Here is a 16757-nt window from a genome sequence, read left to right on the forward strand (position 1 = left end):
GCTTATCTGGCTGACCTTAAAAGGGAACAATGTCTCCTCATCCTCTGGTACTTTTCCCCTCCCTACTGATGGTGCAAAGATCATCAGCAGACGTCCAGCATTTTCCTCCCTCATTTCCCACGGTAGCCTGCGGTATATCTCAAGATGAGTACCCCCAACTTGAGTTGAATTTGGTAAAATTGTGATGCCAGAGCTCTCATTCAGAGGAGAACATATAGAGAAGTGTAAACTTATGAAAGGAATAGATAAGATAGAGGCAAGAATGTTGTTTCCACTGGTAGATGAGGCCAGAACTAGAGGACATCGCCATAAGATTTGGGGGAAATTGGAATGGAAATGAGGAGGAACTGTTTTTCCCAGAGGGTGGTGAATCTGTGGATTTCTCTGCTCAATGAAGGAGTGGAGGGTACCTCAGTAAATATATTTAAGACGAGGTTGGATAGATTGTGGCATAGCAGGGGGATTAAGGGTTATGGGGAAAAGTACGGTAGGTAGAGATGTCCATCGCCGGATCAGCCATGATCTTATTAAATGGTGGAGCATGCTCAAAGGGCCAGATGGCCGACTCCTGCTCCTATTTCTTATGTTCTTATGTTCTCACCACAGACTATAATCTCTCCTGAAATACTGTCCTTCAACCATTGAAGTCTGTTGCAAATATTTTTACTGGTTTGAAATGGCAGTACACTTGTGCACGGGAATCTCAAACACAACAACACATCAGTTTTGCTCTGTCTGGATAATTTAGGAGTGACCAAATATTTTCTTTGCAACACCAACACATCTGTTGTCGATCCACAGAGATGAAGAATTATCTCATACCAGCTGGTAATGTGTTCTGTCACTGAAATGAAGTTTTCTGTTGAAACTCAGTGAAATCCACTGGAACCGGGGAGCTGGGAACCAGCATTTGTTCACTGGAGATCAGTTCTTCAGCTGCATTGATTGTACAAGGGATTCAAACGTCTGACTTTCTGAATTGCAGAGAATTGATCACAATGAGATATCATTCTCCTTCTCTCAGTGTGGGAGGGGATTCTCTCACAGCCTACCCGCAGACACGCCTGTGAGTTCACAGTGGGGAGAGGCCATTCACCTGCTCTGTGTGAGGGAGGGGAACTACTCAGTCATCCAGCCTGAAGATACATCAGCAAGTTCACACCACAGTGAGATGCTCCACCTGTTCTGCAAGTGGGAAGCCATTCATTCCATTGTCGATGCTGAAGATATATCCTAAAGTTCACCAGTGAGAGGACATTGACCTGCTCGGATGGTGGGAAGACATTCACACGCTCAACCAGACCACAGTGACACCAATGAGTTCACACCGGGGAGAAGCTATTCACCTGCTCTGAATAGGTGAAGTTATTCACTCACTCGTCCACACTACATAGACACCAGCGAGTTCACGCTGGGGAGAGGCCATTCTCCTGCTCCTGAAAGGAGTGAAATCACCTGCTGCAACATCAGTGAGTTCACACTGGGGAGATGCCATTCACATGCTCAGACTGTGGGAAGAGATTCACTCAGTCAAATCACCCGCTGCAACATCAGTTAGTTCACACTAGGGAGATGCCGTTTACAAGCTCAGACTGTGGGAAGGGATTCACCCAGTCATCTCAACTGAAGGAGCATCAGCGAGTCTACACTGGGGAGAAGACGTTCACTTGCTCTGAATGTGGGAAAGCATTTGCTCGGTCATCTGAACTGAAGGTACATCAGCGAGTTCACACTAGTGAGAGGCCGTTCACCTGCTCAGACTGTGGGAAAGGATTCGCTCACTCGTCCAACCTGCAGAGACACCAGCGAGTTCACACTGGGGAGAGGCCATTCACATGCTCTGCATGTGGGAAAGGATTCACCCAGACAGCTCAACTGAAGTTACATCAGCGAGTCCACACTGGGGAGAGGCCGTTCACTTGCTCTGAATGTGGGAAGGTATTTGCTCAGTCATCTGAACTGAAGGTACATCAGCGAGCTCACACTGGGGAGAGGACGTTCAGCTGCTCAGAATGTGGGAAAGGATTCATTCGTTCATCTCAACTCTTCAGACACCAGCAAATTCACACTGGGGAGAAACCATTCATCTGCTCAGAACGTGGGAAGGGATTCACCGATTCAGTTCATCTGAAGGAACATCAGTTTGTTCACACTGGGGAGAAGCCCTTCGTCTGCTCTGAATGTTGGAAAGGATTCACTCGGTCATCTCAACTGAAGTTACATCAACGAGTTCACACTGGGGAGAGGCCATTCATCTGCTCTGAATGTGGGAAAGGATTTGCTCGGTCATCTAGTCTGAAGGTGCATCAGCGAGTTCACACTGGGGAGAGACCATTCACATGCTCTGAATGTGGGAGGGGATTCACTCAGTCATCCCAACTGAAGTTACATCAGCGAGTTCACACTGGGGAGAGGCCATTCATCTGCTCTGAATGTGGGAAAGGATTCAGTCGTTCATCTCAGCTCTCGAGGCATCAGCAAATTCACAATGGGGAGAAACCATTCTGAGGAAATGCGGATATATAAAAAATTATTTTGAACCGAAGTAACCTCTAGATAAAAGAATAATTAGGACTGAACAGGAATTTTTGAACTAAAATAAACTCTTTCTTCAGTAGTTAAGAAAGTAAGCGGCTTATACTGGTTTCTTTTTAATTGTCAGAAGGACATTGAGAATTTGATAATATATATTGTACTCGTGTTTGAGTCAGGACTCATCGATAAGGACAGCAATGAACATCTGTCTGGAATGAAGTCAGGTCCTTGCAAAGGGAATAGCTGATAAGGACTGGACTGTATATCCATCTATATTCAAGCCTTGAGTTAGTGCACTCTGTTACCTAAGACATTAAGTTTTGCACCAACAGACTTGGTGGGTGTACCAGTTCTAATAGCAGCTTGCAACAGTGATGTATGGGGCTTACTATGTATGAATATACTGCTGTAACCTGACTGAGAGAGTCCACTTGTCAGATGGTTGGCAGCACTGACATGCCTTCCCTTTGATAACTGGGTTTCAAACTCTTGCAAGAGAATCCAATAAACTGTGGTGCCGAGAGGAAACTGGTCTCCCGAGTTTAACATTGGACGTCACGAACAGGATCCCAATACAAAGCAGACAGACTGAGTAAGCGGCCGGACCACTCCGGGGACTGCAGAGACCGACCGGGCGCCCAACGGGTATTTCACCTTTTGTCGCTCTCCGTCAGTTCCTGTGGAGGCACGGTTCCTCGCTGAGGGCTGCTTGCATATCTTGACGGGATCGGGAAAGTATCTGTCGGAAGACTTGTATAAGGTAGGCAAATTTTATTAATTGAGTAGGAGGCGGTACCGGGTGAATTTTACTAACTGGGCAGGAGGCAGACGTGCTGGGTAAATTTATCAACTCAGCACCTGGTGCCTGCTGGTTAAATTACTTAGAGGGCATGGAGTCGAGTGATACGAGTGGGCCGAGAGCAGCCCTACACAATGTGTGTGAGAGTTTTCCAGACAAGGAAAAAGATTTGTGAATTTTGACTGCAGCGCTGAATGAAAAGATTGGGGAAAAGAATGTGGCCACTGGGCGGGAGCCGGCGATATCACTTCTTGAGAACAAGCAGTAACTTTGATCTGGAAGATGAACTGTGGGAAGAAGTGGAAATTGTTGAAAAGGCAATGGAAGGATAAGGCAGATGCAAAGTTGAACAGTACATGATGAGCAAGTTGGAGGGATAATGCATGTGACAAAGGGAGAGAGGTACGTACTGCAGAAGGTTGGGAGACGCTAAAGGTGGAGTGTGAATGGGTGAATGGGCGCCGAAAACGAGAGCAGGAAAAACAACATCAGCAAACCAAGGCCGGCCGAGATAGGAGAGAAGGGCAGGAACGTCAGTCTAACGTTCGAACTGACGGGGAAACAAGGGATCCCGAACCCTGTTTGAGGACGTTGACCGTGATGAGCAGTGGGCACCCAATGTACTCTCCCCACCTTACCAGGGGCCGAGTGCACCTGGTGCTCCCGAACACCAAGCCTCCCAGTACTCAGATACGGCGGCTGCTCGGGTAAAACAGCGGCAGCGGGGAAGGGGAGGCTGTCGATACCCTCAGATCCAGAAAGTGATTACAGAGGATTATTCCGAGTCAGGGAGGGAAGAATCCAATAAAAGCCAAGAGTTAATGGCTCTGCAGAGACAATTGCCCACCCGAATGCTGCCTAATCCATGAGCAGCGGAGGAGGGACAGCCCTCAGTAATTCCTGTGTATGCACCCTGGAAGATTCAAGAGATGACTGGAGAGGTTAAAGGAAAAGTCGGCAGTGCATGACTGGCCGAAGTTTCAGATTTTTTCGGTGACAGACAGGATTGGTGCTGCCCCATACCACCATTCGGGTTTGCCCTGGGTTCAAGCTAAAGAGCGTGAGTTTCTTGCCTACACCCTGACGAAACAAGCCTCTAGCACCAATGGAGACTGGCAAGACTTGGCCTCGGGCGAATGCCGATACGGGAAGGAGTCAGAGGCGAAGACGGGACATCTGGTAAGGCACGCTTTTAATATTGACCGAACCCAAGACGTACCACATCTCCGGACAATTCCAGTCCATGAAGTCGGCGGCACCAAATTCACCCCCCCTGTTTGGATCACCGTGAACGAAGGACAGACTCTCCCACCCCTTCCGCATTGCCCCCTCAAGCCCGAGGCAACGTTTTATGAGGATGGAAGGTCTCTGGTAATCCAGCGAGGAATCGATGTTCTGGCTGTATGATAATGACGGACAGTGACGTAAGCCTCTTTCGAAACAGCTGTGTCCGACCAGAAGGCTGAGCTGCTCACTCTGACTTGTGCCTGTATCCCAGCAACAGATTTAAATGGGAAGTTTTACACAGACTCCCGTTATGCACAGACTACGGAGCTTTGAATGTTTCCTGACTTGTTTTGGCTACCCCGTTTTAACCTACCTTTGCAAACAACTTACTCAGCACTCTACAGCTCCCTCGAGTTTTGTCTATTATGGAATGTGCAGCCCATACTGGGGAATCTGTTGAGATATCTATTGGCAATGCCAGGGCTGATTCAGCAGCTAGACAGACAGCCTCGAATCCCACAAGTTTAGACCCCTCATGAACCCAGCAAGCTCCTATCAGACAAAATCGAAGGACGGGCATGCCAGACATGGGGGAGATACGTAAGTTTCAGGAAAACGCCCCTGAAGGAGAGCGCGAACTATGGTCCCACATGGTTTGCCACCTTAATCCGCAGACCAATTTATGGGTGACCTCTGCAGGTCAGGTCTGTGTTCCCTCTGTGTTCTTACCTATTGTGATAGATTATGTACATAATTGTACACGCCTGGACAAGGAGGGAATGGTTGAATGGTTAATACATTATTACAATCTTGCTGGCACCCTGATTTCCAGAAAGCAGCTGCAAAGCGTGCACACGCCCAGCTAATCCACAGCCACTTCCAGGACAGCGGCGACACGAGGCGCATGTGGGAGGGCATCCAGGACATCACCAATTACAGGACAACATCTCCTGCAGACCAGCTAGCAGATGTTCTCACTGACATCTTCAACATCTCCCTGAGCAGTGTCACCATTCCAACGTGCTTCAAGGCCGCCACCATCGTCCCCGTGCCGAAGAAGTCTTCAGTGTCCTGCCTGAATGACTACCGTCCCGTTGCACTTACATCCATCATCATGAAGTGTTTCGAGAGGCTCGTCATGAGGCATATCAAGACCCTGCTCCCCCCTTCACTGGACCCCCTGCAGTTTGTGTGCCGTCCCGACCGCTCAACAGCTGCTGCCATTGCTACCTCCGTCCACCTGGCCTTAACCCACCTGGACAAAAAAGACACATGCGTTCAGATGCTGTTCATAGACATCAGTTCAGCATTCAACACAATCATCCCTCAGAAACTGATTGGAAAGCTGAGCCTACTGGGCCGGAACACCTCCCTCTGCAACTGGATCCTAGACTTCCTGACTGGGAGACCTCAGTCAGTCCGGATCGAGAAAAGCATCTCCAACCGAGCACGGGGGCGCCCCAGGGCTGTGTGCTCAGTCCACCGCTGTTCACTCTGCTGTCCCATGACTGTGCTGACACACAGCTCGAACCATTTCATCAAGTTTGCCGATGACACCACCCTGGTGGGTCTCATCAGCAAGAACAACGAGTCAGCTTACAGAGAGGAGGTGCAGCGGCTAACGGACTGGTGCAGAGCCAACAACCTGTCTCTTGATGTGAACAAAAACAAAAGAGATGGTTATTGACTTCAGGAGGGCACAGAGCGAACACTCCCCAGTGAACATTGACGGCAACTCGGTAGAGATCGTAAAGAGCACCATATTTCTTGGTGTTCACCTGACGGAGAATCTCACCGGATTCCTCAACACCAGCTCCTTAGCAAGGAAGCCTGGCAACGTCTCTACGTTCTGCGAAGGCTGAGGAAATTCCGTCTCCCACCCTCATCCTCATCACATTCTACAGGGGTTGTATTGAGAGCATCCTGAGCAGCTGCATCACTGCCTGGTTCAGAAATTGCACCATTTCGGATCGCAAGACCCTGCAGCAGATAGTGAGATCAGCTGAGAGGATCATCGGGGTGTCTCTTCCTGCCATCACTGACATTTACAGAACACGCTGCATCCGCAAAGGAAACAACATTATGAAGGACCCCATGCACCCCTCATACAAACTCTTCTCCCTCCTGCCGTCTGAGAAAAGTCTCCGAGGCATTCGGGCTCTCACGACCAGACTATGTAACAGTTTCTTCCCCCAAGCTATCAGACTCTTCAATACCCGAAGCCTGGACTGACACCTTGCCCTATTGTCCTGTTTATTATTTACTGTAATGCCTGCACTGTTTTTGTGCACTTTATGCAGTCCTGTGTAGGTCTGTAGTCTAGTCTAGCTTTCTCTGTGTTGTTTTTAACGTAGTTCAGTCTAGTTTTTGTAAAGTCAAGTAACACTATGGTCCTGAAAAACGTTGCTCATTTTAACTATGTACTATACCAGCAGTTATGGAAAAATGACAATAAAAGTGACGACTTGAAGAGCGAGCCAAAGCATGTTTACTTTGTAAAAGGATGAATGCTGGAAAGGAAGTGCCTTGTGTTTCCGGATCTACCCCCTTGTCTGGCGGGCCTTTTTCTTGTTTACAGCTTGGTTTTATAGAATTTCCTACATTGTTATCAGTATTGCTTAGTGACAGTAGATGCATTTAGCAGATGAATTGAAGCTGTTCCTCCAACTAATAATACGACCATGACTTGTGAAAATATTTCTAAAATCAATAATTCCTCGCTGTGGACTTCCAGAAATGATAAACTCGATCAATGCGCCACATTTTGCAGCCAAAATAAATGAGGAAGTCTGCAAAAAACTTGCTATAAAACAGCAGATCCACTGCTCCTGCCTTCCGAAAGCAGCCGGCATAGTGGAACCAGCCAATAGTACAGTGAATGATCAGCTGGCCAAACTTACACCAGAAACTGGATTGACTTGGTTGAAGGTTTTACCCTTAGCCCTAGGCTTCCTCCATCATGCCCCACAATGTGACGTCACTGATCTATGTTCCCACCTTTGTCTGTTGAAGTTTTAATGATAAAGCTGGAATTTGTAAGTAAAACCTGTGATTTAATGTACACTTATCTAATTAATTATTTTTTGCTGTAACTAATTTGGTGGGAATATCCATTGAACCGACTGTTCTTTGTTCCGCCAGTTCTATAAATTGTCATGTTTCTGAGTGTTAGACAGAAAGCTTGTTGCGAGCCGCCGGGGAGAGAGAGAGATACTCAGTCTTCCTTATGATCGGCTCCGAGTCCTTTTCGCCGGCTGAATTCGAACAAATAAACGAGTGAAAGATTAAATAAAAACTTGTTTGTAGTGCAGTAATTTGGTCTGGTAAATTTAAGCTTACACCCTCATCCAAGACTTCCATCCGGACCATCGGGACAAGCCTGGAGAATCGCCTGGAGGCTCCCGCTGAAGGGGTGGGGTGTACTATCATGGACCCGTCTGGCAATTTCCCATCTTGCTTTTACCTCCTTAATTAGGCAGTAATCCACTCATCTGATTGTCAATCATTCCCAGTTCCACTAATTACAACACACCTGGTTCCCATTAGCGAACACAGGATAAAACTCGGGCGTCAGGGCCAGGCTTTGCCTGTTCGTTGTTCGACTCTCGTGTGAGTGAACCTCGTTTCCTGATTCCTAGGGACGGTCAGTTCTAAGCTCCGCATCATTTCCTGGATACTCTACATAAACCTCGTCTCCGTGTAAAGACTCTCCTGGATACCGGTTCCCCGTTCGCGACGGTGCTAACGCCGCACAACTCTGCCTCCGCGCCTCTGTCCTGCACTAGGGTTCATCCTCAGACTCGTCCTTGCAACCATAGCAGGGAGATGAAATAAACAACAACACTGGAAGTTACTCCAGTAGCTACTCAATTTCGTGAGACTCTGAGCCCAAAACAGCAGACAGACCTTGCAGAACTGGCACTTGTCCAGGGAATATTTTAACTTTTCAGCTCTCAACCGAGCACCTTCAGTAGCCTCGCTTCATGTTTCTCAGGTGGACCGAACAAGTCGTCCCGATTCACCATTACCTCACGTAAGTTCATACCTCGCACCGTTTACTCCATGACACACTGGAAGGTTGCAGGGGCTCGAAACATCTCCGGAGACATATAAATGCCCGTCCTCGTTTTGTCAGCCTCACGGATGAGGATCTTGTAATACCCAGTCCTCAAGTCCAGTACACTGAACCACTGCTCACCAGTCAGACAGTCCAGCGCGTCTTCGCTTCTCGGGACCGGATACTAGTCTGGGACGGTACGCCTGTCGTCCACACACTTCCGTATCTTCACATTCATCTTCCAGGCCAATACTATTTGGGACACACTGGGGCTTCCTTCCCTTTGCACAACTGCTGCCGAACGTCTTCCACCTTTGCAGGGGCTAGTTGCCGCGACCTTTCTCTGAACGGGGTGTCCTCGGTCACCCCGATAGTCTGGCGAGTGCCCTTGGATCAACTCACATCAAACTCGTAGGTAGAAGAACACCTTCCATTTCCACATCTTCTGTATCGGTGTTCTCTTCCAACCCGGAGGAGCCGGGGAGTCAGCGGTATCTTCCCTCCTTTTGCAGATGGTTTCTCGCCGCCTGTCTCACAGGAACACGGGATATTACGGTCATCGGGAAGAGATTCGCCAGGGACAGCGCCGCTTGAAGGTGATCTGATTCTTCGTGGTGTTCCTGACAATCACTGCCATCCTGTTCGCCAGTACAATCAAGTGGGTCTGTAGTTCGGGCCTCACCAGTATCCCAGCAGGCACATCCGACTCTTCTTCGTGGTCTTTCGGAGCAACCATCGGGAGGGCCTCAGCCTCAGGCATTCCGGAAAATTGGAGATTTCCCATCACTCGCCCTACTTCTGTTAGCCATAACAGGACTGGCTTTGACTGAGTGAATCACACACTCGTCCGTCTAAACTCATTATCCGGCCGAGTGCGGCCGCGCATTTCCTCGAAACACCGGGTGAACAGAACTGTTTACAGAAAGCTCTCTCCAGCACTCCCCTTACAGGCTCCCTTTCGCCTCCCCACAGCTGAGACATTGGATCGCACCAGGATTGAAACTCCGCCCCTCTCAACAGGGTCCGGACAAACCAGCGCTGATTTATCAAATACCTTAGCCAGTTTGACATCTGCCTCTGAAGACTGCAGTTTCACTGAAAAATTACCGTCATACTGTCAATCACCCGCACTAAGATCCCAGATCTCTGGTGTACTGAGTGTCGTCACTGATGTATGCGTCAAATACTGATTGTGAAATGAACGGTACGGCAAGGTGATCTGCGCGCCTGTATCAAGCATGGCTCTCGCATAAATCCACAGAGATACACTGCAGCTTCTAAGCCTTCAGAAACGTTTTTTTTTCTTTAGGGTGTTCCTTGATATATTGCTGGGAATGTGTTCTCCTCGATACGCCAGGCAGTCCCCTCACTGGATCTTTTTAAAATTTTTCCCACTCCTTCCCCTCGCTCCGCAGAAACGAACATAACTTTTGTTTGAATTCTCCGCCCCCAGCTATGGGAGACTCAGCACTGGCCGCATCCATAGCACGTAGTGTAATCAATTTACCGGACAAAGGTTTAGCGCAGATTTAAACACACAACTCACTGGTTCAATGCCACAATTGAAACACTTTGCTTCTGTCGGCTGCGTAAGTTTAGAGAAGGCAATCTCTGGCCCCGCCGGACATGTGTGATTGAGGTGCGAACCCACTCCGAAAAACCCCTGTTTGTGTGGATGCTGCGAGATTTGTTACCCTGTTGCAAATCAGCACCACGAAATACTAATCAGTAGCGGCGTACAATTAAACGATTTATATTAATTCTTAATTTGACTGCAGGGTTAGTGAAGAAAAAGCTGAGAAGAAAAAAAGATAAGGGCCCATTATAATGAAGCGATCGAATGTGTACAAGTTGGAGCTCACGGTTTCCCCTTCACCGATCCGCCTTCGATCTCCCCGCCTTCGTCGGACCATGGCTCCGCTCCGGGTCGAGTCTCTCCGGCGGCTTCTCGCTTCATCTCCCACCTGGATCATCCCGGTGTCGGTCTCACGGCTCGAAACTGCAGCCCCGGCATGGGACGTCTCACATTCCACAGCACACGTTATCTCCAACCACAACCCAAACACTGTTTCTACAGAAAGACCGTTACATTCGCAGTGACATCGTTCTCAGGGTGTTACAGCTTTTTCTCAGCTGACCCTTTAGTCAAATTAATAAATATAAAGCTAAATCATTTGATTGTGTGCGGGTTACTATCTGTAATTTCCTGGTAAAACAGGGTAACGATTCACGCAGCATCCACACAAACAGTTGTTTTCGGGTTGGGCTCGCACCTCAGTCTGGAATGTTTGACGGGACCAGAAATTGTTTTCTTTGGACTTGCACAGCCGACGGGACCAGAGTCCTTCAATTCTGGGGGTATCGTGCGCGATCGATTTCTTTGGATGCTGTGTGATTACCCTGAGCATTGAGCTAGTGGGTCGTGTGTTTAAGTCTGTGCTGAACTATTGTCCGTTAAAGTGATTACGGTCTATAGCTATGGATGCTGACGACTTTCAGCGGGCCGAATTGCAAGCCGAGTCTCCCATCGCTGGGGGCGAAAACCTCAAAGACAATTGCTCTGGATTCTGCGGAGTGAGGGAAAGGGGTGAACTGATTCGGAAGTTTCAATGAGTCCTCCAGTGAGGGGTGACAACTCTGAGTTGGTATCGGCCCTGATCACCCTGTGGAATAAATGCCCAAATGCCCACGTGGAAAGACGCCGTTATTGTAGACTCAGAATGTTCTCTGGGATAACGCTCACCTCGGTATGATCCTGACCTGATAAGAGCGCTTAGGTTTAAGGAACACTTACGGAACAGCGGTCACAATATGATCGAGTTCACATTGAGATTGAGAGGCAAAAATAAAATCCAATGTATCGGTATTTCAATGGAATAAAGGAAATTCCAATGGATGGGAGGGGAACTGGCTGAAGTGGACTGGAAAGGGACATTTTTAGGAAGGACAGCAGAGCAGCAATGGCTGGAGTTTCTGTGAAAAATGGGGGAAGGAAAGACATACATATTCCAAATAAGAAGAATTATTTAAAGGGAAGAAAGACACTACCTTAGCTGACCATTGAAATCAGAGGCAAAGTAAAAGCAAAAGAGCTTTCTTACAAGGAAGCCAGAGCTAGTGGGAGGATATAGGATTGGGAAGATTTTACAAACTTTCAGGAGAAAACTAAGAAGCTAGTTACGAACGAAAAGATCAGTTATGAAAGGAAGCTGGCGACTAATATCAAGGAAGATACTAAAAGATTTTTTTAAGTATATAAAGAGTAAAGGAGAGTCGAGTGCAGAGACTGGGCCAAAACAAAATGACGCTAGAGATGGCAGAGGAAAATAATGCGTTTTTCATCAGTCTTCACAGTGGAACACGTCTGCAGTATATCAGACATTCGCGGGTGTCAGGGAAGTTTACACAGAAGGTAAAAAAAGAAAAAGACTGAGAAGGTGCTCTGAAAGCTTAATCGTCTGAGGGTAGATAAATCTCCTTGACCTAATGGAATGCACCCTTAGGTCCTGAAGGAAGTAGCTTGAGAGATTGCAGAGGCATTAACGTTGATCATTCAGGAATCCATATATTCTGGCATTGTACCGGAGGACAAGAAAATTGTAAGTGTTACTCCGCAGTTTTTTAAAAAAGGCGAGGCAGCAGGAAGGAAACTACAGACCTGTTAGCCTGACGTCAGTGGTTGGGAAGTTGTTAGAATCGATTGTAAGGGATGAATTTGCGGAGGACCTGGAGGACATGGTGAATGTGTTTCTGGGCGCTGCTAGAAAATATTAAGATATCATCTACGTAGACGAACACGGAGCGATGAATAAAGTCCCTCAACATATGTTTGATTAGGGCTGGAGAAACGGCAGTGGCATTGTTAAGGTTAAACGGCATGACTAAGTATTCAAAGTGGCCGAAGGTTGCACTAAAGGCCGTCTTCCATTCGTCTCCCTCCCTCATCCTGACTAAATGGTAGGCTCTACGATAGTCCAGCTTCGAGAAGATGGTGGCTCCGTGAAGTGATTCAAATGCCGAGTTAATGAGGGATAGTTAGTACTTATTTTTAACTGTTATATTCTTTAGGCTTCGGTAATCAATACAGGGACGAAGCGACCCATCCTTTTTTCTCTACAAAGAAACCGGCGCCCACCGAGGAGGATGAAGGTCGAATAATGCCCGCCGCGAGGGACTCACTAATGTATTTCTCCGTGCCCACTCTCTCCGGTCGGGATAAGTTATGAAGACGACTGGTGGGCAACGAGGTCCCAGGGAGAAGGCCGATAGCGCAATCACACGGGTGGTGCGGAGGAACGGAACGAGCCCTTTGTTTGCTGAATACCTGTCCCAGGTCCTGGTATTCTGCGGGGACTCCGGACAAGTCGAGGGTTTCCAAGACAGGCGAGGTCGCAGTAGCCTCTGTCGGGGATGGAACCGACCGCAGGCAGGTGGCGTGGCAAAACTGGCTCCAGCTGGCTATCTTCCCGGTAGACCAGTCGATGTGGGGGTTGCGGTGGTTCAGCCAGGGATAGCCTAGAACTCCAGGGGCTTGAGGAGAATGGATAAGATTAAATCTCACCTCCTCGCGAGAGTTTCCGGACAGAATCATGGTCAGGGGTGACGTATCCTGGGACCCCGATCCAGCAGTTTTCCTTCCAGTGCCCAGGGCCCCAGAGGGGTACTTAACGGCACCCGATGTTTTCCGGCCCGGGAAGCTATGTCCTCGTCCAGCAGATCTCCCACGGCACCGGAATCCACCAAGGCGAATAGGGACAGGGGCTGTTAATAATTCACTGTAGCCGGGATCTGCCTCCGGGTCTGGGGGACTGAAGCGATTGTCGTCCGGCTCACAGGGATTTCCCTTTCCGCTGGTGAGCCCTCCCTTTGGCCGCAGAGGACAGGTATCCCGGAAATGGTGGCTAGAGAATTCAGAGAGTCCAGGCTGTCCGCGTTCCCCGTCGCCGCCTAATCATCTTTTATCTTATCTGAGAGGCCTTGTCGGAACACTTACCGTAGTGGCTCGTCATTCCACCCAGAGTCGGCCGCCGACGTTCGGAACTCGATGTCGGACCACTTACCGTAGCGGCTCGTCATTCCACCCAGAGTCGGCCGCCGACGTTCGGAACTCGATGTCGGAACACTTACCGTAGTGGCTCGTCATTCCATCCAGAGTCGGCCGCCGACGTTCGGAACTCGATGTCGGAACACTTACCGTAGTGGCTCGTCATTCCACCCAGAGCCGGCCGCCGACGTTCGGAACTCGATGTCGGAACACTTACCGTAGCGGCTCGTCATTCCACCCAGAGTCGGCCGCCGACGTTCGGAACTCGATGTCGGAACACTTACCGTAGTGGCTCGTCATTCCACCCAGAGTCGGCCGCCGACGTTCGGAACTCGATGTCGGAACACTTACCGTAGTGGCTCGTCATTCCACCCAGAGCCGGCCGCCGACGTTCGGAACTCGATGTCGGAACACTTACCGTAGTGGCTCGTCATTCTACCCAGAGTCGGCCGCCGACGTTCGGAACTCGATGTCGGAACACTTACCGTAGTGGCTCGTCATTCCACCCAGAGTCGGCCGCCGACGTTCGGAACTCGATGTCGGAACACTTACCGTAGTGTCCCGTCATTCCACCCAGTGTCGGCCGCCGACGTTCGGAACTCGATGTCGGAACACTTACCGTAGTGGCTCGTCATTCCACCCAGAGTCGGCCGCCGACGTTCGGAACTCGATGTCGGAACACTTACCGTAGTGGCTCGTCATTCCACCCAGAGCCGGCCGCCGACGTTCGGAACTCGATGTCGGAACACTTACCGTAGTGGCTCGTCATTCCACCCAGAGTCGGCCGCCGACGTTCGGAACTCGGTGGAGTATTTTGCCACACTTCGCGAACCCTGACAGAGAGTTAGCAAGCGCTGAGCAGCGTCCTTACGGCGAATGGGCTGTTCGAAGTCCTTCCTCATTTCGGAGCGAAGGAGGGGGAGGACGAACAGACCTCTGGTCGGTTATCCCAAATCGCAGAGGCCCATGCGAAGGCATCCCCTCGAAACAGCCCCATGATGTATGCAGTTTCTGATCTGTCCGAGGTGTATGTACGTACCTGTTGTTGAAAGAGCGGTACGTACGGCTCTCGCGGGGATGGTGTTGCCGATCCAAGGGGCATAGCCATCCCAGGCTGTGGGGTTTAGTCAGACGGGGTTCTTGGAAGGGACGGAAGCGGATACCCGGTCATCCTGCTTACCGAACTTCCTCACGTTCGTGGAGAGGGCACAAAGATTTTCCGTGACTCTCTGAGCAGTTGGTCGTGTGCGCCCGGTAGGTGGCCCTGGCTGGTGAGGGCCTGTTGCACGGGGTCCGTGTCCGCTGGATTCATTCGTGGCCAGTTCGTTCTGTTGCAAGGAGGAAGCTGAGGATGAACCCTAGTGCAGGACAGAGGCGCGGAGGCTGAGTTGTGCGGCGTTAGCACTGTCGCGAACGGGGAACCGGTATCCAGGAGAGTCTTTACACGGAGACGAGGTTTATGTAGAGTATCCAGGAAATGATGCAGAGCTCAGAATTGGCAGTCCTGAGGAATCAGGAAACGAGGTTCACTCACACGAGAGTCGAACAACGAACTGGCAAAGCCTGGCCCTGACGCCCGAGTTTTATCCTGAGTTCGCTAATGGGAACCAGGTGTGTTGTAATTAGTGGAACTGGGAATGATTGGCAATCAGACGAGGGGATCAAGGCCCAATAAAGGATGCAATAGCAAGATGGAGAATTGCCAGAAGGGACCGTGATACCTCTGCATCTCTGCATTTGCAATTTTCTCTCCATCTAAACAATAGTCTGCCCGTTTATTTCTTCCACCAAAATGCATGACCATGCATTTTCCAACATTGTATTTCATTTGCTATTTTAGGTCCATTCCGCTAAACCATCTAAGTCTCTCTGTGGGCTCTCAGCTTCCTCACCACTGGCCGCTGTTCCATCTATCTTGGTATCATCGGCAAATTTAGCCACGAATGCCTTAATACCTGCAGTCCTGTAATTTCCACAAAGAATTGCAGTAGGTTTGTCATTCAGGATTTTCCTTTCAGGTTCGTTTTGGCCTATCTTGTCATGTGCCTCCAGGTCCTCCGCAAATTCATCCCTTACAATCGATTCTAACAACTTCCCAACCACTGATGTCAGGCTAACAGGTCTGTAGTTTCCTTCCTGCTGACTCGCCTTCTTTTAAAAATTGCGGAGTAACATTTACAATTTTCTTGTCATCCGGTACGATGCCAGAACATATGGACTCCTGAAAGATCAACGTTAATGCCTCTGCAATCTCTCCAGCTACTTCCCTCAGGATCCAAGGGTGCATTCCATTATGTCAAGGAGATTTATCTACCCTCAGATGATTAAGCTTCCAGAGCACCTTCTCAGTCTTTTTCTTTTTTTACCTTCTGTGTCAACTTCCCTGACACCCGCGAATGTCTGATATACTGCAGACGTGCTCCACTGTGAAGACCGATGCAAAACGCATTATTTTCCTCGCGCATCTCTATCGTCATTTTGTTTTGGCCTTGTCCCTACCCTCGACTCTCCGTTACTCTTTATATACTTAAAAAATTATTTTAGTATCTTCCTTGATATTACTCGCCAGCTTCTTTCATTACTGATCTTTTCGATCGTAACTAGCTTCTTAGTTTTCTCCTGAAAGTTTGTAAAATCTTCCCAATCCTATATCTTCCCACGAGCTCTGGCTTCCTTGTATGCCCTCTCTTTTGCTTTTACTTTGCCTCTGATTTCAATGGTCAGCGAAGGTAGTGTCCTTCTTCCCTTTAAATAATTCTTCTTATTTGGAATATGTATGTCTTTCCTTCCCTCATTTTTCACAGAAACTCCAGCCATTGCTGCTCTGCTGTCCTTCCTGAAAATGTCCCTTTCCGGTCAACTTCAGCCAGTTCCCCTCTCATGCCACTGTAATTTCCTTTATTCCACTGAAATACCGATACATTGGATTTTATTTTTCCCTCTCAATCTCAATGTGAACACGATCATATTGTGACCGCTGTTCCGTAAGTGTTCCTTAAACCTAAGCGCTCTTATCAGGTCAGGATCATACCGAGGTGAGCGTTATCCCAGAGAACATTCTGAGTCTACAATAACGGCGTCCTTCCACGTGGGCA

The 16757-nt window shown here is 48.9% G+C and overlaps 1 protein-coding gene across 1 annotated transcript; it reads left to right on the plus strand.

The window, feature by feature from the left end:
- The first annotated feature begins 955 nt into the window (after positions 1-955).
- LOC132385695 (oocyte zinc finger protein XlCOF6-like) lies at positions 956-3385 on the plus strand. Its single transcript, XM_059957905.1, has one exon. The coding sequence runs from the start codon at positions 1489-1491 to the stop codon at positions 2506-2508; it is 1020 nt and encodes a 339-aa protein (XP_059813888.1). The 5' UTR covers positions 956-1488; the 3' UTR covers positions 2509-3385.
- Positions 3386-16757: the final 13372 nt, after the last annotated feature.

The sequence above is a fragment of the Hypanus sabinus genome, assembly GCF_030144855.1.
Source record: "Hypanus sabinus isolate sHypSab1 chromosome X2 unlocalized genomic scaffold, sHypSab1.hap1 SUPER_X2_unloc_1, whole genome shotgun sequence".
Lineage (NCBI taxonomy): Eukaryota > Metazoa > Chordata > Chondrichthyes > Myliobatiformes > Dasyatidae > Hypanus > Hypanus sabinus.